The 22,383-nt window shown below is 41.1% G+C and overlaps 1 protein-coding gene across 7 annotated transcripts in view; it reads right to left on the reverse strand.

Annotated features, from left to right (window-relative positions):
- IPCEF1 (interaction protein for cytohesin exchange factors 1) overlaps positions 1–22,383 on the reverse strand; it is an 88,199-nt gene that overhangs the window by 19,389 nt on the left and 46,427 nt on the right. For all 7 annotated transcript variants that reach the window (XM_075413827.1, XM_075413828.1, XM_075413825.1 and 4 more), the window contains exons 6-9: positions 13,699–13,772; positions 12,018–12,089; positions 8,983–9,044; positions 5,079–5,167 (exon numbers count right to left, since the gene is read on the reverse strand). In XM_075413827.1, coding sequence (XP_075269942.1) covers positions 5,079–5,167; positions 8,983–9,044; positions 12,018–12,089; positions 13,699–13,772 — 297 coding nt within the window. The remainder of the gene's footprint in view (positions 1–5,078; positions 5,168–8,982; positions 9,045–12,017; positions 12,090–13,698; positions 13,773–22,383) is intronic.

Here is a 22,383-nt window from a genome sequence, read left to right on the forward strand (position 1 = left end):
ATGAAGTTGTCTTGAAGCATTCAATAAATCCACCAATGCCATAACCACGGATAGACAGAAATGGGCACAAGCACTGAAGCACCTTCACCTTCTCAGCACACAAAGCCATTTTACCTGGTCCATTCAAGGGACTAATCATTCACCAAGGCAAGGAAGCTGGCGAGTAATATGATGCCAAGTTAATGGTGGAAAAGGAAAAACAGACAGCCATGGAGCAGAGGGCAGGATAAGGGGAATGGCACAAGATTTGTGCTGCTCATTCACCTGCTAAAATTCATTCTTCAGCACATGAATCTAGAAAGGGACACAAACATCACTAGAAACATACCAGAAATTATTAAGACATCCTAGGGCCCTCCACACTGTACTTGTCACTGTGCCTTAACAAAAGTGCTTACAACCAGAGAGGTCTCAGAGACACCTAACAGTAATCATTAGGAGCTAGGAGTGGAATGAAAAAGGATGTGGTAGATGTATAGTTCCATGTAAAGAAAGGTTGAGAGAAAGAATAAAGTTTTGAAAAGTATTTAGCTTCCCAGACAAGCAAATAGATGCCTAGGTCTTTGTCTACAGTAGGCATGTAAGTTGATTGAGTTGTACTATTATCTGGTCACCAGAAGCAACTGACACAATAAGAACTAGCACTAGTCTGCTTCTTAGCCACCAAACACCACGGAAAAGATGAGCCAAGAGAGTCAAATACACAAGTAATACATACACAAACACACAAATATACATATAAATACCCAGAAGAGGATTAATTGACAGTAATAAATAAAGTAATGGAAGACAAGGGGAGACAAAGCATGATAGTGAAGCTCTCAGCAGAAACTATCAGAAATCGTGATGAGATCATCATGATATGAAAGTCAGATTTCTTGTATCTGCTACTGCAGAAATTTACTCCTTCTGCAAATCATCTGCTACTGGCAAATGCCAGAATCAGAATACCAGACTAAATGGACCACAATTCTGGCGAGTTTATGTTCTCAATACATATGTAGAATAGATCTGTGTAAGGATTAAAACAGATGATAACTAAACTGGAAGTACTGAAAATTACTGTGAAGGTGTTGCTAGGGAAACCCAGACAAGCTCCAAACACAATAAAGGGACCATCCTGGAATACTTGTTAATAACCTGGTAAACTACGAATCAGATGTTTTCCTATAAACCAAACCAAGAGTGACAATTTTTTGGATTATGATATATAAGCTTCTGCAATTCAGTGTTGCTGTAATGTATACAACTTCCTTTTTACATTAAGAAAAAGCAAATTAGATTTGCCTTCCTGTGCTTCTGGTCTAGCTGTATCATGTAGCTACTAATGAATTCAGAAGATGAGAATGACCAATATCAGATTGTGAGTCACCATTTGTTTGTAGCACTTTCTTCACTTTTGTAAATTTTCAAAGCCATTCCTCAAAAATTGTCCCAAACACTGTGGGCACCAGACAATTTATATTGCTATTATGAGAAGTACAGCATTGTGTTTCAGGTGCGTTTTTGTTTTTATGAAGGAAACCTTCACAAATGCACCCTAAAGCAAAGGAGAAAGAGATGCTATCATAAACTACAAGTATGAATGATGAAAACACCCTTGGGAATAAAGATGACCTGAAGCATTTAATCTAAGAGATCCTATTGCAAAGACAAATTGTTGAAGCATTTCTGCAGCCAAGCAGAACAACTGAACAGTAAAACCTCTTGCTCACGTGCTGGTTTAATTTCAATTATTCAAATACAAGGAAGGAAGATGTTAGATCACACCTCTATTTTTCTGGCATTCGTCCATGTAAAAGAAAGTGCGACTGAAACAAATACTGTGCCTCACTGAGTGGAATATATTTTTGTTTTCATTTTCATTCTGTGTTAAATTAAAAAAATTTGGGTGAGAATAAAGATGACTGCCAGCCAGAATGTATTCCTCTTTCTCTACATGTGTGTTGGGGGGGGGGGGGGGGGGGCGTTCTTTGACATGACAACTGTTTACCTAACTTACTCGAATGGTTTCTTTGGAAGTTTTGCAATCATCCATATAATAATAAATCTCCGTTTGGGGACATTTTAAAAAGCAGATGCTTAAGCCAGCAAATCATAAGGATTCCACTGGAGAATAATGAGTCTCTAGGCATCTTTTAGGGAAAAATTATCACCATGAAACACCTCAACAGTTATTTTGGGACTGCTGCAATCTATTGTCTCAACATAGCTGCTGGTTTCTGAACTGCAAATCCACTCACATGAGGAGAAATTAACACAAATGTTCAGTTTAACTTCTGTCCTGCAGATGTTAAAATTTACTTCTTCCTCACTTGCTTTTTTCTTCCACAGAACCCAAAAGCATGCATAAACATAGAAAGTTTATGATCACTTCTTTTTTGTTTTTCAAGTTTCAAAATGGTTTGGGTCAGCAGAGAACAGGACAGCAAGTGAAAACTTTGTGCTAGAAGTACAGCAAAAAGTTTGCTGCTCTAACACGTAACAGAGCTTGCACCTGGGTTGCTATTAGTTTCTGGACTAACAGTATTCAGTCTGGAGTTGATCTGAAAAAGTTTGGAGGCCTTTCTGCTTAAGACAGCAATAGTTTGCTTTTCCAAAATGTCCGTAGCTCCTAATTCCTATTTTGCAGAAATCCTTTAGCACTTGGGAGGAAGAAGTTGTGCAACTTTCAAAAAAAAGACAGAAATAATAAAAAGAAATGAACCCCAGTCAATGCCTGTGGCATTCTGGATGCTGGGCTGGGTTTTCAGGGTGGTTTTCTCTTCCAGTAGCAATCAGAAAAGATTCAAGCAGGCCTCCCAAAAGTGATGTACCCACAGAGTATCAACCCAAACCCATCACATGGTTGGGACCTCACAGCTTGGTTGAAAAACCCTGTAGCAAATAAGCAAGCAGCAAGCAATCTTTAATCAGCCTTCCCTGAGACAACCAAGAGCTCCACTCCTAGAGCTGACTTTCCAGTGGAAGCTGTGCTTGCCTGACCCTTCCAGTGGTTTTCTTGCTCCAGTACTTCTTCAGAAGGGAAAGGGGCATTAAATCAGGTATTTAAAAGATGATTCTGACTTGTTGTCAAACACATCGGTGTTGGTACCTAACTGTTCCAACCCACCACATAAGCAAGCTGAGCACAGGGCAGACCCATAGCAGCTGGAGCTTATTCCAGTGACCACTTCTGGGGTGAAAAGATGACAGCTTTGCTCAGGAGGAGACACTAACCTTTGTCCATGGGAGAAGGGATTTTAACATTAGGATGAGGAGGAGAGAAATCAGCTGAGAGAGGTAAACACTGGAGGGAAGCTGACCTTTAAGGGAAAGGCTGAGGAAGCAGGACCCCCCGGCACCTGCAGCATTGCCTGCCTCCCGTGCATCCCCTGCTAAAACCTGGAGGCCAGAACTCAAGAAGAGTGTATGGGAAGGAGACAACTGGAGATTGCCTCTGCAGCAACGGACTGACAAGCAGCAGGAAGCCAGAAAAACAGAAAACTAAAACACAGCACCTGTTTAAAACCCATCATCTGGAAAAATGCAGGCATTTGCTCAGAGATGAGCAGACAGAAAAGACATCTACAGTCTCTTAAAGGCAAGCGACTGAGGTATAGAATTCAAGACACTTCATTAGCGGCCCTCAGCCCAGAATATCTCTTGGAAATGTATTACCAAGGTTCTTATTTTCTCCGATATTTATAGCCACTCAGCCACATTTAACTTCCAGTTAATGCAGGCAATAAAGAATCATGTTCTACACAGCAGCGAACACCGTGCACTCCCCGAGTGCCAGCTGGATTGTGATTAACAGTGATTAACATTACACAGCCCTTTCAGGAGAGGAAGTGGAGACTGACTTATCTGACTGAAACAGAAGGGGGCAAGTGGGTGACAGTGGAAGCAGATACGCTCCCAGCTTTACGCGAGCTAATTAAAGATTGCCAGAGAGGCAATTTCTTTTTATTATTGCCTGTGACCATGCAAGCTTCTCCAGCTCATCTGTATATTTCAAATTTGTTCCTGCTTCGCTGCCTCTGTGCCCACCCCAGCTACTGGATGTCATTTCAGCGTGCCATACAGGAACCTGTACCACACCAGTGAGGCAGCAGACACTTCACTTACATGAGATGCAATGTGATGATTTAGTACTAAGTATGTTTCTTCATACCCCTTGATGTTAACTTTCAGCTGGGAAACGGAAAGGCTTGAACTCAGGATTCCCTATTTTAGCGCATTACCATCCCAAACCAGATTGCTCATTTCTAAACACAGAATTAAGTAAACCTCGTATCTTAAAGAACATGTAAGGGGAGATGAGATCACTGGGAAAAGGAACAACACAGAAACAAGATTAATAGGGCGATAAGTGGCTAATAATTAGGTGAGTTAATTTGATTAGACACATGAGGGTGCATAGTGCTTATTCTAATTTATGAAATGAAGCTAGGCAGGAAGGAATATTCTGGGCAAATACTCTACAGCAAGAGAGAAAAATAGTAAGATTTTGGGAGGATGCCTATTTTCTTTTTTTATAGTCTATTTTTCAGATGTAAAGGAAAAGACCTGATTTTATCACTGTAAGAAGAGGCCTCTTTCCCTTCAATTCTCTTCACTGCCACAAAAGCCGCTTCAAATTCTGCAGTCTTAAGAACAGCTCACTCAAATAAATACATACAAGTCTGTTCGATGATGCTACCTGTGTCACAAAAAGAAAGAAGATTTGGGACTGATTAAAAAAAAAAAAGAATAGAATGAAAAACTAGGTTATGTCAGCATGTTAATAACCTGGTAAAGAAAAGACACAGTGTGTGTATGAGGTAGGGTGACACCTTCCTTTCTCCAGCAAGACAAATATGCCTCCATCTGAAGGAGCTGTTCTTTTACAGTGTGAGGGTCCCGGCAGTGCAGGCTGCAATAACCGCGTGCTCTGCCATGAGGCAGGGACAATCAAAGCACCCTCATTTCACAGGTGCACAGGGTGAATATTTCCAGCCACTGTTTTAGGTTATTCCTCAAAGGTCCACCACCTCAAGAAAGTTTTGTTCCAACTGGCTAGCAACAAGAAAAAAGATAATTACTGAAACACTTACCGAAGGAGGAGGTGGTTGCTGGACTGTGTAGGGAGGAGGCGGTGTGTCTGTTATTTCTGGATCATCATGTTCACTTTCGCTGTAGCATTCTGAGGCAGACATGGAAAATGAGGAAAACCAAAGTGTTAGACCAACACTCATTTATTCCTCACAGTGCTCTGGTAACCAAAGAGCACCAAGTAGGATGCTCGGGGCTGAGGACCACACTGTAACTGTCTCCTACAGTGAAAATTAACCCACTTGTGGTAATGCTACACTACTTCACAGCAACATTTTTTTCTTTTTCAGCAAAAAAAAAAAAAATTTGCTAATTTGCTATGGCAGGAAACACTAGGTGGCACTGCTCTAGGCAGCTTCAGGAATTAGTTTGGGTGCGTTTTTTCTCCTCCCTTTGCAGTCTTTAAAAGAAAGTCTGTATTATTTGCAATATAAGTTAGGGAGACCTGCTGCAAGTAGCATATGCTGTCCCTTAATCTCTGTAAGCAGTAAGTTTTCCTGGAGCTAGCAACAGGCATTGGTATTCTGGCTGCAGTTTTGGAGAGAAGAGATTGCTCGCATGGTGCTTTGGAAACCACAGAGCAGCCTTATGAGAGTCTTCTGTCACCACATGGTAACTCACACAGGCACGCCACGTGGCATGGCAGTACATATGCAGAGCTAGTACTAGAAGTCAATGCAATACTCTAGGACTATACACCCCACTTTTTTTTTTTTTAATAAAAAGCAAGCTGAGACAGACTCAGTATCTCTTGACATGAGGCAGAGAGGCAGTCATGTTGTTATTTGCTTCAACTAGCTGTGTAGCAGGTGAAAACATTTTCTTAATTTAATCCACATTTTAAAAGTGGATTAAATTAAGTGATAATCACTGATAAAATGAGACACAGAAAAGGGGAGGCAGTAAGTTGCTGGTTCCTATTCCCAGGAGCTGGCTGTAACTACTGGGCAAGATCACTTCCCTCTGCTGAATCTCCCAGCCCGCATCAGCCTCTCACATCCAGCCTTTACAGGAGCAAGTGCTTGCATCCTGCCCTGCACCACGTGTGAAGGGTGACAGCGCTCACCCTCGCCCAACTGAGCTGAGGACATGAAAGGTTGCAAAGACATAGATGGAGCTTAATGAGGACAACATGAGCGAGTGCTGAGTGCGACAAGAGCCGAGGCTGCCCATGCGGTCTCCATGGGAGCCGGCACTCTGCGCTGCCTCTCCCTGCGCTGGCTGCATGCAGCAGCTTGTGCTGTCCAAGAGCAGCTGGGTCTCTCCGGTGGAAGCCACCAACCCTCCAAGCTCTTTCCCCAAATGGGCAAGGGTTGGTCTTGTTCTGGGAGCACTGCATAAGAGCTGGACTCAATGGGTTCGCAGCACTAGAAAACAGTGTGTTAGCACAGCCTCTGGGAAATCACCTGTAATTATGTCACCTTTCAACTAAATTAATACCCGCACACTTTCTTTTTGTGCATGTCATTTGGGGGTTTAAGCACAGTGCAAGGCAAACAAAGTTTTGAGAAGAATTTGATACAGGAGAGAGAAGTTTCTAAGACGTTAACAAAGTGAAACTTAGAGATTCATTACTTTTGCTCCCCGTACCGTTTGCAGAACTGTAGGGGGTTTTAACATTATAGCTGCTACTCTTTTTAGTGGGAATACGTGCTGGCACATCTTAGCATAAAAGACTGAGACTGGCTGCAGTAAAGCCTGTATCAAATTCTAAGGCTCTATTAATGCCTTCTTGACTAACTCCTAGTAAAGAGCTTATTGATTCTACAGCTCCCCTTTTAGGCACACAGAAGAACTGAGAAAAAAAAAATCGACAGCTGTTTCTCATACTCTAAACAGGCAAAAAGGGGCTGGGGGGAGGGTGTTAAAATGCATAGAAAGTACATGAATACACAAGAACTGCCATAATGAGAGCCAAGACCCTCCTGCAGAGTTATGGTGTGTGATACAGAGGGGAGAACTAGGTCAGCAGAAACATAAGTGACTGTGAGTAATGACAGTGTTTTTCTGAACCATAGCAATGCCTCTGCAAGGGCATGTCCAGTCAGGCATGTCGGTGGGCTGCTGAGCCCATGGTCAAGGCAGCTGCTGGAGCACCTGTGACAAAACACACATGGGAAGACAAGGGGGAGTATGATGCCAGAATAAGAGTGCCTTTTTCTGAAGGGGAAATGGCCCATCAGCTTTAAAAGCTGAAGAAATCTTGGCCATGTTCTGTTTATTGCAGAGTAATTAGATAACCTGCTGCAGAGGTTATTAATGGATTATTTTGTATCTTTCTGTCATTTTTTTTAATTAAGATTAGTGGGCTGACTAATTTTGAATTGTTTTATAATTCTTGGCTCAGCAAACACGACCAAAACTACATATTATGAGGCTTTAAAAAAAAATATTTTTTTTCATGTACAGAATTTTGACAATCCTCATCTTCCAAACGCCTCCTTTGTGAAAACTTGGACAACATGTTTGGACACTTCCTCCCCAAGTACAATGACCATGCAGTTCTTGCTAGAAAGTCTAATACTCAATATCACAGAATCACAGAATCACAGAATGGTCGGGGTTGGAAGGGACCTCTGTGGGTCATCTGGTCCAACCCCTATATATTCTTTTATGCTAATTATCTCAGACTGTTTTGATTAAAAATTGGGTTCAAAGAGGACACAGGCATTTTGGAGGAATTTGGAGGTATGGAAGTTAATAAGTTTCCTGACAAAAAAGTAAGAAAGAACTATGAGCTGAACACAAAGAAATTGATGAGACCTGCTGAACCTCCAGTGGTATATATGTTTACCAGGAAATTGGTGGTATGTGTTTATCAGCCCCAAAGCTGCTTTTAATGGCAGAGTATAAATGAAGCAAGAGCACAAACAACGCCAGATCAGGCTAATCAATAATGGCATTACGCATCCAAAGCCTGGACATAAACCACAACCTTATTCTGGGAAACAGCAGAAGGAATGTGGAGAGGAGCATTTCAGTGCTTAGACAACACAGGTTGCATCACCTAAGTGTTCATACTACTACAAATACCAGTTTCTTGTTCATAATGCCAGCTCCTTCACAGGCTGAGGCTGAGCCATTCTAAAAAAGGTGCTGGGTACCAATACTCTAATGGAGGGTCAAAAACCCAGAAGATGATACATTTCCCTCAGGTCAGAGTCCATCCCTGGTTTGCTAAATAATATTACTCACAGCACTTCTCATTCTAAACCAATTCCCATCACGTGTGTCTTCACCAGCAGCCTTTCCAAGCACTCTGACAGGTGACTCACTTCATCCTTTACCCAGATTTGCGATTCAAGTGCAGGTATCCTCCCACCAAAAAGTTCCGTTAGGTCAGTGTGCAAGTTAAAACAATAAATAAATTGCTAAGGAACTTTATAAATAACTCATTCCACAATGAACTCTTGGGCTTGGCTCTGAAGGAATTTGTATGCTTCAGTACACCACTACCACCCCCACCCCTCTTACACTGCTGGTCTTGAAACCCACAGAAATGCAGGAGACACTAGGGACAGGTCTACATTGAACAAGATGTTCCCAAGCTTGCGAGCTCCCGGGCTGTAGCTGAAGTCCTATAATTTACTTTACCAACTCAAAACCCAGAGTAGCACAACTGTTTCTCTTCGCATTTGGTAGGTTTATCAAGCCAGCAAACTGCCAGAAGGTAGCTACACAGCTCTCATTAGATCACCGAGTGTCTCTCAGCGGCACTGTTTCTACCATTGTTTCTTTTTCTGTGATTACTCTGTGCTGTGTCAGGGCAGTTCCTGTGAGCTCATCTGGTAGACAGTCCCAAGCTGACAATTTAAAAGAAACAAAAGAGCTGACACAAATTTGGCCAAGCAAAAACTGTGAAGAAAATGATGTAGTTACACACTGAAACCACCGCTAGGAGCATACCTTCTTCATTCTTCCCGTTGGGTCCCTGAGGGTCTACAGCCATCCCCAACTTACTTAGCCACCTGTGTTTGAAACATAGCGAATACAGAGTTAAGAATACTTGCATGCTGTTCGGACAGAGCTTTGCCCCTTTCAGATGTGTTCTACATCACCACATCTATTTTCATTAACTTGAAGACTAAATGTCAAAGTTTCTTTCTATTTCTTAGGTCATCTTCTAGAAAAGCACCAGTTACCTGAATACAAATATTCCCTATGTGGAGCAGGACTAGTTGCCTGGGACATCTTCTTTCGCTGATCCTGAAAAAAGCACTGCTGATGACCAAGGAGTAGTGTTCGTGGAAGCTAAAGGCAAAGTATGTGCGCTATAACACAATGTCAGTGGCTCAGCCCTGCTGTTGAGCTGTCATGTTTCACCTGAAATGGAGCTAAAGGCACAAGAGCCATAGAAGATGACGTCAGCTGCCCTGGCCAAAGCACAGTCTAAGAATGTCAGCCATTTAAAACCAGACTTTCAGACCATTACATACTGCTTTCTTCAACTCCCTGTGTACTTTTGTTTTTAGTAAGTCTCACTTCCTGTGTTGCTTTTGGTTATTAACAGGGGTGTTTTTTTCATTTCTCTTCCTTTGTGGCTGCATTTTTGTAGTGCTAGAAACAATCCCTAGATGTACGTTTTGCATGTTGTGTTTGCCTCTAGGTCATTCGGTTCTATCCCGGTTTTAAGAAACTAACAACCAAAAAAACCTTAAGTCTTTCAGATTAAAACTCAAGGCATAAATAGGGAATGTATGAATGGCAGGAATTAACTCTGAAAAAACATTGTGTCTGATCTTGATTCTACTGAAGCAATGGGAAATTTGCTGATAAGATCAGTGTTAGAGTAACTGAATTTTTAGACTGCAGTATGAACAACAGAGCCACGTAACAATTCAAGAAAACAAAGTGTCATGTCTATGACAGTGCATTACTGACTTTCTTCTAACAGCTAATCATAACAGAATGGGGTTTTTTGAATAAAAAATCTTAGCAAAAGAAAAAGTTTTCTGAAAAATCCAGGACTTCATTAACCACAAGGTCAGACAGATCACTAGTAACCATGTGCAACAGGCCAGGTAAATGCACGTAGCTAGCCAGCACGCGTTTATTTTTCATGTGTGCGTGACGATGGCAAATGCATGTTAAATTAATGAAGCAAATGACTATATTAATAAATCCACTGTTGGTTTCATAGATATATACGCATGAAGAGCTACGAAAGGTCATGATCCATCAAGCATTTGTGCACACCAGTAACTCGACACAGGCAAATGCCCCAGTGAGTTCAGTGGAACAACTCACACGCATATGTATTATGCAGTATTGGGATTGCAGCCAAGAGAACAGATGTCTTTTAGTCTGTTTTGACATATGCGTGAGTATGCGTGTACTTTATGTATTAAATGCACAGATTTTATACCTTGCCAAGGAAAACATCATCAGTTACAACAGTGAGGAATTAGTGCAGTAAGGTGCAAGCTGCTCTAATGCTAGGCTGCCTAGCTTTAAGCCAAAATTAAATTTATTTGAGGAGTGGAACGTGAAGAAAATTATTCTGGGGGCATAAAAGCTGGGACACCTGCATAGATACCAATCACTCACTCACACGAGACTAAACATTTCAAAAGTGTCATTAATACACTGAGAATTTCCATCTGGGTTCCAAATCGGCTGTTAGCACTCACTAATGTCCCCCATCAGCTCTAATTTTCCCTTTCCTTGTCCCTACATCCTTCCCTCTCTTCTCACTCAACCAGGGTTACTCTCTCTACAGAAATACTCCTGTCCAGCAGTCGCTCATTCTCAGTCACCCTCAGCCCATCTGTCTTGAACTTCTCACTGCTTTCAAGAGCACTGGTAAGAAACACAACACCACAGACATGGATGGTTATCTCACCACCAGTATGCTCTGTGTTGCTCCAAGTTGCAAAGGACAACACATTCTTTCCATCTATATTTACTTGTATGCATCTATAGAGTACAGATTTATGAATATATATGTACATACACTACTGTAGTATTGTACATTTCTGTATTTATAGCCCTTTCAGAAGGTCACACATGTTCTCTCAACCTCTGTCCTTTTCTGTTGTGGTAACTATGTATGAGATCTCCTCTTTATAGAGGGAAAGAACAGTCAGTGACCTAACAAGAATCACACAAAGATCACCAGCAGAGCCATGATTAAAATCCTGACCTGACTACCATAGGAGCTCTCTTCCCATTTAAACTGTACCGCTTTGTGTCCAGTGTTCGCCCATTTAATGCAATAGCGTGGGCACAGATTGCAATCTGAAGTCAAGAAGACAAAGAAGACATGAGATGTACCTAAATCAGCCAAAACTGGATCAATAGCAAGTAATACCTATTTCTGATAGCTCAGTGGTTTCTAAAACAGCAGTTTCATGTCCATTTTTACTTCTTGCATTAAAAGCTGCATGAATGAATTGTTGTTCTCACAGACGTTTGTGGAAAGAAAATTCCTAATCTGCCGTGAGGATTGTTTAACTGCAACATAGTTTGGTGGTGAAGTAAATGCTTACTTACATTAAATAAACAGCCCTTTCTATATCTTTCACCCTCCTTGCTAACTGACATGCGACTCTGAAAGCAGACAATATTATGTTCTAGTCCTAGATCACTTCTAGGACAAAACTATATTAAGCTTTTCCCTCTCTCGCCCTTCTTCCCTCACTTCTCCCAAGGTGATGAACTTGCTATCAAACCTTTATGCCTCTCTGATGGAAAGGGATTTATACCAGGAAATGTTGAGAAGATCAGTATCAAAATCAAGCTAATAATGTGATACTGATTTCAACTATCATTAGTGAACAAATAGCAGTATTTTCCTTCTATACAGTGACCAGGAAACAAAACAGACTGAGTAATTCCCCAAATAACTGTGTCAACAACTGCTTGACAGTGAGAGAAGGAACTTTCAAAGGGTGTTCTCAGGTGTGAGACAGGATGAAACATGGCCAGTTGTTCCTACTTACGTGTTCATTTCCAGAACATTTTCTGCCGCAAAATAAAATGTCTTGATTTGTGGGTGGCTGATCTTAATAGCACTTTAAAAAAAGAAAAATAGAAGAGATATGAAGAAAAGTAGTTTATATAAGAAAAGAAAAAAAATAGCAGAATGAATTATTTAAAATATTTATTCACTCCACTACATTAATCCAGATCAGCTTATCCATCCATATAGGTTTTTCTTTACAACTTTAGTCTATTTTTAGCTCATTTCCTATGCCACACATTATTCAGAGTGTATGAACTACAGGAACTAAAACGGAAAGAATGAAGAATAGAAGAAAGACTTTCATTATGCCGTTACATATTTCAGTGGTGTGCCCACATCTCGAATACTGCACACAGCTCAGAAAAGCAGAGTAAACCTCAAAAACGCTCAGAGAAAGCACCAGAGGTGACCCAAGGTGTGAAACAGCCTCCATCAGTGATTAATCAGGCTAAGACCCCATAGCATGGAAAACTGATGGTTGAGAAAAGGGAAATATCATACAATGAAATCACAAGTGGCACGCAGCAGGTGAATAGGGAATGACTCTTCACTGTCTTTTCCAAGACAAGTTTTAGGAGGTACCAAAGAAGCAAGTAGGTGACAGGTTTGAAACAAACAAACTGGAGGCAGTCCCTCAATATACCAATAATTAAGCTGCTGGCCTCAGCCCCAGACTATGCTTTATTTGAATAGCCATCAGTAAGACTTTTCAGAGGGCTTTTTTTCCCCCCCTAAAACATAGTCTCCAATCCTAAGACTGTGTGGCTTCCCTCTTGTTCCTCATTAGATAACTGACTTTGTCCCATGGAAGCACACACTATTTGACTGGGCCCCAGCAGCCCTGATCCCTCTCCACAGTTCTCCTAACTTACTGTCCCATGTAAGTGATGAGCACGTGTTTTCCTCCCAGTCACTGACAGCCAACAGCTGCAGAAGTGAAGGGCAATGTTTTCTTGTGGTCCTGTACTGTGTGACTCAGCCTTTCCTCTGAGAAAACAAAATGGAACTCCCCATATTCAAGAGAGTTGTCCCCTTTCCTTGGAAGAGTCAAGCCTGCAGTTAGTCTCAAGAACACCTCCAGCTAATGTCAGCATGAGAGCCAAACAGAAGAATGAAGGCTTTCTCTTGAGGGACAGAATAAAAACCATGCTGAACTTTAGAACTCTGAACAGCAACAACACTCGTCCAAACCTTTGAAGGGTACTCAGAAGCAGCTGGAAGTCAGTGCTACATACAGAGTTTGGAGACAATATTTTGAAACCTGTATGCTGCTAAACAAAGTTGCACCACAGCAGCCTAAAGAATAGTCCCAGCTTTGAGGGAAGCAGCATTAATTGCACCACTGTTGACCTCCCCTTCGAAGAGAAGGTATCTCAGATAGAATACAACTTACTCATATTCAGCAAACAAAGAGAAGAAAAAAAAAAGCTTTTGGCATACTGATCTACTTTTTTGTTTGTAGCTTTAACAGAGCACATCTGGCAGAGATGTTCAAAAATATTTTTGCAATATGGTTTTCTTTCAGTAGCTCAATTAATATCTCATTATTCATACAACACAGAAGAGCTCCCTACAGCTTCGTTGTCAGGCACTACTGATATTCAATTCTTTACAACATTGTAAAAATCATGAAAACTGGGAGCAAGAGATAAACTTACTGCTTTTTTTTGCATTCGGTCGCTCGATCAACACTGAAGTCTGGAAGTCTGATGAATCCTTCTGCTTTTTCAGCCTGCAATAAAAAAAAAAAATTAAAATCACCACATCAACCAATTGGTAAACTACCAGACTCCAATGCTTAGCAATATTTAACATGCATGTGCTTGGTTTTGACAGCTTTTTATAGTGAGAAAATATATGCTCATCACCATGGGGACAGATTAGCACCTGATGTTTTGGCTGATATTTGGGAAGAAGAAATATTTCTATACCAGCTACTATTTGTGCAAGTCCTAGATGTTAGAAAGCCACCACTCCTGTCTGTGCAAGTCGCAGAGTGTGAGCATAGGATTTGTTGTACGCTTCCAAATATCAAAGCACCTGAAAGAGGAAGGATCATCAACTCCTACAACAGAGCTGAGGTAAATTCCCCCTCTTCCTCACCTCGAAGTACTTGTATCAGAACACCCTTATCTAAGATCCATGATTAAGTCCTAAGTCTAGTCCAGAGTCTGAAATTGTCAAGGGTAAAATTTAGGTTTGAATCAAACCAGGACTAAAAACGTCAGGAAGGTGGAGGAACCTGATTCCTTTGCTGCCATCAGTGACCACATAACTTCTTTTGACAAAGAGACCAGCCACTCTTTGTGCATAGACCACAGAAAATGAAACTACTGAATCTCAACTCTAAAAACAGAAGCCTCTCAAAAGAGATGGATGACATAAGAAAGGGCGAATAAGGGTTATACCATTCATTCAGGTCTGGGTGTTACATACAGTCTCGAAGGAGCCATTATACAGCCTGCATGCGGGTAACACAGATGTGTAACAGCACTGCAGATAATGACATATATGTATTTGAAAAATACATGTCTGTAGCAATGGGAATTCAAAAGTGACCCAAAATGACCCTAGACAGAGATGGAGGAGGGTCTCCCCTGGGTAATTGTAACATGGACTGTTTCATAGCATCACCTATGTATGCCTGTACATGAGCAAGGCAGAGGCAATGTGGGCTGCTCCCATGCCAGGAGGTCAAACAGAGCAGGGAGGTGGTTCCACGCAGCTGAGCTCTATTGTTAAACAGAGCAAACCAGCCTCAGATGGCTTTGGCCATCCAGCTATCGCTCCCCCACCAAAATTTGCAGGCAAGGTACAGGAGGCAGCAAAAGCCAGGCAGACATTTTCAGTACACTGTTTAGATGCAGTCACCCTTTTCTGAATGGGAGGGAGTTTACTGAGCATTGACATCTGTGTTCCGGGTCAGCCAGACTCTGCGTCAGAGAGTGGCTCCAGCAAAACTGAAGTTACCTGTTAGCCTCAAATCCCTGTTCTGGCTGCCTGTCTGAAACAGCTTGCTTTACTACATCTATCTACATTCACCCCAACAGCTGAAATAAGACTACAACTCCTCTGAAGAGGAGCACTAATGTAGACAAAAGTCTGGAGCGCACAATGTCAGGAGAAAATGTACTTCCCAAAATGCAGAAAGTGTTCATTCCTGAATCACTTTCTTGCTGCTCCCAGCCCTTGTCCCTGGGTACATCAAAATTCTGAAAAAGTAGACTGAGTTAAAGCAGGTAAAATATACACAACAATTACAAAGACAGAGGATAAATGAAGATGACTGACAGCATTTCAAGTAACATTGTGCATGAATAAGATGAGACTATAAAAAGACATTCATCAAGACAAGTCTTTGAGCTTTAATTCTTGGAAGTATGAATCTCTGAGAACTGAAATATGGATACAGAATGGATCTTTCAGTGCGTAGCTTCCCCGCAGCTCTGCATATCTGTTCTTTTGTACACAATAATTCATGGCATAACTGTCATTCCTGCAGTTTACATGTATCAAATATTCATACGAGAGGTTTATATTTTGCATCTTCATCAGTAAATGGTTTTGCCTGCTCCAGGACCAAAAAAAAAAAAAAGCAGCAGTGGAAGCAGTTTCTTTGTTATTTGCTTTCGGTACAGCAGAAATAGTACTGTTTATCAGTATCTGGGCTGCAAAAACTGTGATTTTGCAACATGGCTTATTTTGTACCAAAACCTGCTTATTTGCTATTGTGGGTTTTTCATTTTCTCTGATTGTATTTATATGTGTCAAGCTTGTTTAAAGCCTGGCTTGAAGAGCTGTTTCTTCATGCCACATCTTGGAATTCAATGGGACTAATCTTATTGAGATAAAAAAACAATTAACTAAAGAAAAACAGTGACAAGATTTTTAAAAAACTTTTTTTTTAAAAAATGTATATTTCAATCAATCAGACCTTAATCTAGTATTTTCATCCCAGATTGATAGTACACTAAGTATATAGGGATGAGCAAATGAGTAAGGATGAGTAAAGGAGGAGCTCTCTTCATGGGCTGCATTGTACTAAAGATAGAGAACATGCTATCCTGCATTTCTGTACCAAAAAGTGTGGTCACTTACTAGACCAGGTGCAGCAAAAACACCAAAATACCTGTTTGGTTCCCAAGACCAGTCTAAAAACACAAGAGACAACCCTCAAAAAAGCAGTTCATGAGGTATTGTTATCCGTAAATGTAAAACTTCCACTTACTAGAGTGATTGTAATTAAACTGAAGTAGATCCTTGCTGTTTTGAGAAGACAGCAAAGCTCTAAGATAAAGGACCATTATTACACACATTGCTGGATAAGAAACGTATACAATGCCAGTTGTTTCTCTGCAGTATGAATCAATAAAGCCAGTTTAAAAAAAAGAGATCCAGAAGACCCTGTGTGAAGGAACATACCCAGGTATCTTCTCACCCACACACCAATAAATCCATGGCCTGAGCTAGGTGAGCCATCAGGTGGGCGAGTGGGTGACTAAGGTCTGGGGTGGGTTGGCCTTATGTGTTACGAATGCAGTCACAACTCAGCCATTTTTTGATCTATTTGTGCAGTAGCCATTGGTCTAGACTGCATCCTATAAATTGCTTAGGGTGCTGCACAAGCACTCATGAGGCAATTAAGTCCATGCACTACACAAGTCACTGTCTCTACTGTCAACGCATACAAATATTTGAGCATTCAGATTTTGTATTGCACTAGTGAACTATCAGGATCCTGTGAGCCAGTGTGAGGACACTCACCTGGGGTACTCCCACCCATGCAGAGATGGAACTTGGACTCGAACCACTGACATATCCAATGAGTATCTGAATTAGAGGAGTACTCTCTGAATTCCTAGTGAAAACAGGTGTGTAGGTTTTGACTTCAGTAATTTACATCTACCAGTTTTATAACAGAGAAAACTCCAGACTTCTGATGCAGTTTTTGATATGTTCCAGCTGGTAGAAGATTACATTCAATACATTCAGGTTTTATGTTAATTCTGTCAGTGATTTCACATTTGTTCATTTACATGAAAAAATTACTGTTTCATTTTATGTATGAGTGCAAGAAAGGAGGATAACAGTGTGATTTTTTTTTTAATGCATTATTGGTACACATCTCAGATGTGCCACCTATATAACAGAAAACAGGGGTTTGATGGGTAGGTAGTTCCATAATTGGCAGAAAAAATTAAGGAAAAAAGGAAACCAAATCATAACAGTAAAACCTTTTAAGTGTTATTACAGTCAGCAAATAGAATTCCAAATAAACACTAGGAGCAGAATATGTGGAAGTCATCTTTTTGGTCATTCTTGGAATTAAAATGACATTTTAAAATGTTAAAAGTGTATAGAAGTCCTAAATGCTTTTCTCTGAAATGTTATCTTTAACACGACTTTAAGAATGGTATTATATAACGCACACATTTCACTCAAACTTCCTTCATATTTTATTGCAATGCTGTAAAATAGTCCTAAAAAAACTCAGATTAAAAGAACCTTGACCTGTTTCCTATTTAATCAGGATGATTAAAAAAATAAGCTGTTATCTCATGTGGGTTTTACGCAGGTTAGCAAAACGTTCAGATTTATATGTTAGGCTATGCCTAACTGTGGGAAAATAATTTTAATAATAACAACAGTCTCTGCAAATGCTTGGGGCAAAAAGAAAGCAACCATTTTTTTGCAGAAAAAGCTTTTCCCTCAAAAAAAAAAAAATCTCAAACATACTTATGAAACATAATGCATGAATGTAATGAAAGAAGCTAATGTCCTTTTTATCCTGCCTCAATACATTGTCTAAATGTTGTGTGTTTAGGAGATTTAGTAAATCATTTAATAGACTTTTTTCAATATTGAAAGTGAATGTAATGATGCAGAAAGGTTTTAAAAAATAGTGTTGTAAAGTGAAAATATCTAGTTATTGTGGAACAGCTCCAATCTGCAATTCAGGGTACTCCTCATGGCTTGACCACAGTGTTTTAGCACTGCCCCCAGAAGACCCTGTGGAGGAGCAGATCAGTCCTCACGCATTTTTGGTCTTTTTTCTCTCTGACAAGTACATCAGTGAGGCAGCCTACAGAATTGTGAATAATTTGTGTAAGAGATTGGACCAGAGGTCCTCAAAGCCCTTAGCACAACCAGATGACATCAATGACATTTTATCATTCATGTAAGCAGCTACTATAACTCAAAGGTAAAAGGTTTCTATTTTAAAAGACTGCAATTATACAGCTCCTGGCAAAACTGTTGGAGTAAGGACCAATTTAAATGCAGTGAACGGGTAAAAAAAAACCCCAAAGATAAATAGTGACAGTAGATCACAGCCTGCAACCCTTTGATTTTTTATTTATATTTCTTTTCAGCTGAATCCCCATGGCAACCATCGTTAACACATCCAGCAAAACTATATTTCAACTCTACTTGGAAAACCAGCCAAGCTGTCCTAAAGGCCCACAAGACAGAGGCGTTTAGTCCTCTGTCTGTTTCCAGCCAATGCTATTCAACACAGTCGCAACAAGCACAAGAAGCCAGGAGCCTGGGATTACATGTGACAGTCTTCCCCACCACCTCTCTTCCTATGCAGGAATATTGATTCCCTCCAGGGTTTCAGTAGGAGAACTAAAAGGGGCAGACTCTTTAAACACTTGTCTTCAAGACAGCTCCCTGCAGAGAACAGTACTTGAGAGAGGGGACCAAACGCTAAAGAAGAGCTGTTGTCCAAGGAGTCTGGTGTTCCTGAATGCACCCAGAAAGTCTGACCGCTCAGATCCATTTTCTGACAGTTTCTGTGTTTCCATTGCAAAACCAACCCTTCTGTCTTTCTTCCTAGTCCAGACAGTTTCCCCTCGCCAGATTGGGTGCACATCCATGCTGCAAACGAAAGTTTACCTGCCTCATGTGGTGTCCATGTTTTTATAGAAAGGGCAAGAATACGGGGGAGGAGATTTCAGGGCAATCTACCCAAGCTTGCTGCAGACCACCGGGGCCCTAACTTCACTACTCTCAGTAACTCAGCTAGCCGGTCAAAAGCTAATTTGGATTTGCCTTTGCCTGTGTGCTCTGGTTTGCTTTCAGTGAAGGAGAAGTTTGACTCTCAGGCTGTCTGATCTGCTGTTGCTGATCCTTCTCAGCATTTTATTATTTTTTTTCCTCTTTTGAATTGTGGCTTTTGCAACATATTTCATGGTAAATTGAAGGAACTACCATCTGCAAATGTCACCACAAATGTCCTATATTGCCTCCCCCAATCTGCCTCATGTGAAAGACCCAGAACCAGACTGGCTTGAAGGCAAATTAAATCAGGGTGACAGTAACATCCAAAGCTTCACAGGAGCCTGAAGACAGACTTCACCAAGAACACGATGTCAGCTGAAGTTACCTACCCAAATCTGGGAGAATGCACGTTCCTGTACAAATTCCACCCACTCCCTATTTTCTCCATCTCCATCAGAAAAACAGGTTAGGTCCAGCACCCTGTTGCTATGCTACAGCTGCTAGTGTCTGGTTGACTGTGGTTTCCACACAGCTGCAAACAAAACAAGCTCGTTTCTCACAAGAACAAAACTGGTCAGGCAGAGCTACAGGCAGCTAGTGGCCCTAGTTCCTTCAGCCTCAGCCTTGCTCCTCCACCACCACCTTTCACTTCAGCCCCAAAGAGGCACTGTCATGGGAAGCCTTGGGCACGTGAGGAGCAGGGCTCCTCCTCTTTCAACACAGGTATGTTCTTATGATTGTCATCTTGGTTGCCCTGTTGGGACCAAGGATTAACTCCACTGAAGGCAGTGGAAGTGCAGGCAATATTAAAGCCAGTCCAGATAATAAAAAGAAACATGAAGCAAGCAAGTGAATATGTCACTGCTCTTTCTGCTTCATCAATCTAGAAGTGAAAATATCTGTGAAAATACAATGGGTCTAATTCATCTCAGATATGATTGAGCATGGCTCTGGTCTCATCAATTTAAGCAAGCAGATCTTAGCAAAGGACATCTCCTCTCCTTCCCACACCCTAGAGTTACTGCCATTCTGCAAACATTGCCTGAATCTACAGTTACGCAGAGGCTGCACTTTCAGTCATCCAAAGAAACCTCGGGCTTTTAACATCAAGTAGTGTGTGGAGAGTCAGCAGAATTTGAAAGCAAAGAGGTGCTACCAGCTAGCATGTTTACAAGCAGAACTGTGATAGGCGAGATGCCAGGGCTGACATAAACCAACAGTATTCTGAAACCGTATGATCTCTTTAAAGCATATGAAATAAAATGGAAAGAGGCTGCCACCCATTCTTCAGTCTTGTTCATTTGGGGGCAGTCAGTGACAGCCAGAAAGTAGGCATGGACTAAAGGGATGAGTTCACTCAATTGACACACGCTGTCAAGGAGCACTGGGATCAGCATGACCATGGCTTCTCTGGATCCCAAGAGTGGAATCGAACCAGTCCACAACTACTAAAGGAAGCAGAGGAGATTGCACCTCTCCCTCACTACTCGTCTCTTCACAGAAGGCAAACTTTGCCTAGTCTTGCTTCATTTTATTTCCTCCCAGCTTGATCACTCCTCAGAATAATTCCTTTCTGATGCTTCCCATGTTTAAAAGGCAAATTAGCCAGCCAGCTCACCTTTCTTAATACTACTTGGCCAGAAGTACAACTGCAAGCAGTGATTTAGAACAGCCAATCCTAAACAAGGGTTTGCAGGGTATTAACGCCGCTGATGAGTATATCTACCAGGCCATGTCTTTCAAGCAAAGATATTGTAAGCATTGGAAAAACAAAGCTTTTTTTTTTACTTTTCCTGTATCTTTTCTTTGTCTTTTCTCTTTCTCTTGTGCATGTATTTGACTTGGTCTTGAAAGGAAGCTAAATCAGACCACCACAACACCACAAAAACCAGCAGGCCAAGACCAGCAGAGTTGTTTGCACTTTCCCCAGAATAAAAGCTAATACCATCTTCAAATGCCAGTCAAAGTTGTTATTCTGTTAAAAAGAACCACAACACTGCACCCACAGCTGAAGGGAGAATGTGAAATACTCTTTATGAGTAAAGTTTTGTTTAGGGTTTGGGGGTTTTTTTAATGATTTAAACTATTTTATTTGTTCCCTGAAGCAGCAAGATTTTTAATTGGGATTACTGCAATAGAAATAAACAAGTAGAAACAATCCAGATGATTGCATTTAATTTCTTAAAACGCACTAAGAACTAATAAGGGTTTCTTTCATCTTTCATCCTTTGCTGGGCCTGTGACATGCTGATTTCCAGAGCAGCCCATTTGCATTCAGGAAATCTGATGCCCATCCACAATTCCACGTTGAAGCTGCTGAGTTTCAACCAATGTTGTTGCTGATGTCCCCTAATCCTATGCACATCCCAATTCTGGGCTCTTTCAGTCCATCATTTGAATGTGATAGGAGCTTTCTTAGAGGGAGCAGTGCAAAAGAGCAAAGATAAGAGAATAATTATGTCTGAATCTTCCTAGGACAGGCAAGACACCCTCTCTGCCCAATCAAGGCAAGCTGTAGCAAACAGCCAAGAATAAAACCAGCTGTTCCCTGGGACTCACTGCTTCTCTGCACTCAGCCATAATCTCACATTAAAAGCGTTCCTCTGGATTTCTCATTACATCATCCCCCCTAACACCCTCCCCAACCCACCTGCCTCCCCTTTTTCAGCTTTTAATTCCTAATTTCTTCACTTAATCACAGGAATTGAGGACCTGCTATTCTTTGTCTCACACTATTTCCCACTCGCACTGTAAGTGCAGTGGGCTACTTGGGCTGGATCTTCAGGAAGAGAAATGCTATCTATACCAGCTGTCCAGAGGAAAGCTCATCCTCTGAAGAGAAAGCTGGACGTTGAATTCAAAACACTGTGTCCTCCTACACATTTGACTTTTAGCATCAACTCATCAGAGCACAAAGTTAAAAATCAGCAGAACATGAGAACCTTTAATTAGAATGTTGTGGACGAGACATCAGCAAGACCGGGAGTAAAAACATCACCGACTGACAGTGCTCATATCTACAACCCTACTAGTGCAAACTGTGGATAAAGAGAATGAAAAAAAGAGAAGAAATTAGAAAAAAAAAAAAAAAACCACCACAAACAAACAGATTAATGTCAGTGTGGAAGGGGATGGAGAGAGAAGCAGAAGAGAGACTTCTGAAAATTTAACTAATTAGAAGCAAAGAAGCGTTCCTGTTTTGAGTCTTGATAGCAAGTGTCTGCAGACTGTCCAACCCAGGAAAACCTTTCCCAAATTCAAATGTCACAAGTGCCTGCAAAGAGCAGCTCTTTAAAGGGCAGAACAGACAGCAAGTTAACATTTCACAAGTACTCACTGAA

The sequence above is a fragment of the Opisthocomus hoazin genome, chromosome 2, assembly GCF_030867145.1.
Source record: "Opisthocomus hoazin isolate bOpiHoa1 chromosome 2, bOpiHoa1.hap1, whole genome shotgun sequence".
Taxonomy (NCBI): Eukaryota; Metazoa; Chordata; class Aves; order Opisthocomiformes; family Opisthocomidae; genus Opisthocomus; species Opisthocomus hoazin.